Genomic DNA, 1309 nt, shown 5'->3' on the forward strand with positions numbered 1-1309 from the left:
TCAAACCGACACTATTGTATAAAGAGAATCAAACCGACACTATTGTATAAAGAGAATCAAACCGACACTATTGTATAAAGAGAATCAAACCGACACTATTGTAGAATAAGAATCATACCGGCATGATTTTTCGAATAACTGAAGCATAGAGACATGACAGTTCAAGTAAAGAGAAGATAGAGTTTGAGTTTAAGTAGAGTGAAGCACATCTAAATAATAACAATCATTTGAGTTTGGGTTTGAGTGAAGAGAAGTACATCTCCAGAAGAACGATCTGGGAGAACGCAAGTTAGAGAGAGAGAAAGTAAAGAGGGAAAGTAAAGTAAACTGATCTTCTCTTATCTAATAACACGATCAAGGCACGACTTTTGACGCCCAAAGTCATGACGCTCACACGTAACAACATGATTTCGACACGACCTTTGACCCTCAAGGTCACGCCACTCACCTGAAAGTATCCGTCATCGTCAGCACAGACAACATACACAGGCCTCACGATGTGAGAGAATCCAGGGAGTGCATAGGTCAACCTCAGGGTCAAGGACTCCTGGTCATGGCGTAAGGTCACCACGTTCTCTCCCGGCTGCAGACGGACCAGCACCTGGGATGAGCAGCAACAAAAAATGGGGTCATTTGATAAATTGTTAAAAGCCGTTTTCCACAATTTTCACAACGCCCGCGGTTTGTTTGTTTAACCCTATCCGTACGTCGTGTTTTACTATCGTATCCATACGACGTGGGGAACTCTGAGCTACCACTTTCCAAAGAGGAAATTTACTCGTTAATCCAATCCGTACGCTTTGCATAGCAGCCTGTCAAAATGATTATTTGAGAAAAACTGAACGTTTCAAAGAGATCTTCGAACTAGAAGTACTCTAAAATGTGAAGAATACAACCCCAGGGGTACAAAATGGCCCCAGGGGTACAAAATGGCCCCAGGGGTACAAAATGGCCCCAGGGCGTACGGATAGGGTTACGTAGATCTACATGTTTTACGGCTTTTGCAACATAACTGGGTTACATAGACGCCGAAGATTTAGAGATGTTACACTAGAGCAACAAACACGAATAAGAAGGAGGAGCCATAACAGAATAAGATGTTTGATGAGGAAGGAATGAGCAAACCAAACCAGAGCACCCCCCAACTACCCACAATGCTCGAGAGAGGAGTAAGAAGGGGCTTTGTATCGAACTTTGTGAGTTGATGGGGGCTTTGGGGAGGGAGGGGGTAGAAAACTTTGATAACATCCCTAAAAAAACGTATCCTGAGGAGAATGGGGGGTGGTGCGCAAAGAACAGGAGAGAGAGA

General features: G+C 43.7%; 1 protein-coding gene across 1 annotated transcript in view; it reads right to left on the bottom strand.

The window, feature by feature from the left end:
- LOC101861936 overlaps window positions 1–1309 on the bottom strand; it is a gene marked incomplete at its 3' end in the record, with an annotated part of 8090 nt that overhangs the window by 4994 nt on the left and 1787 nt on the right. Inside the window, exon 2 of the mRNA XM_005113305.3 lies at window positions 449–601. Coding sequence (XP_005113362.1) covers window positions 449–601 — 153 coding nt within the window. The remainder of the gene's footprint in view (window positions 1–448; window positions 602–1309) is intronic.

Source organism: Aplysia californica, unplaced genomic scaffold (genome assembly GCF_000002075.1).
Source record: "Aplysia californica isolate F4 #8 unplaced genomic scaffold, AplCal3.0 scaffold01886, whole genome shotgun sequence".
NCBI classification, from domain to species: Eukaryota; Metazoa; Mollusca; class Gastropoda; order Aplysiida; family Aplysiidae; genus Aplysia; species Aplysia californica.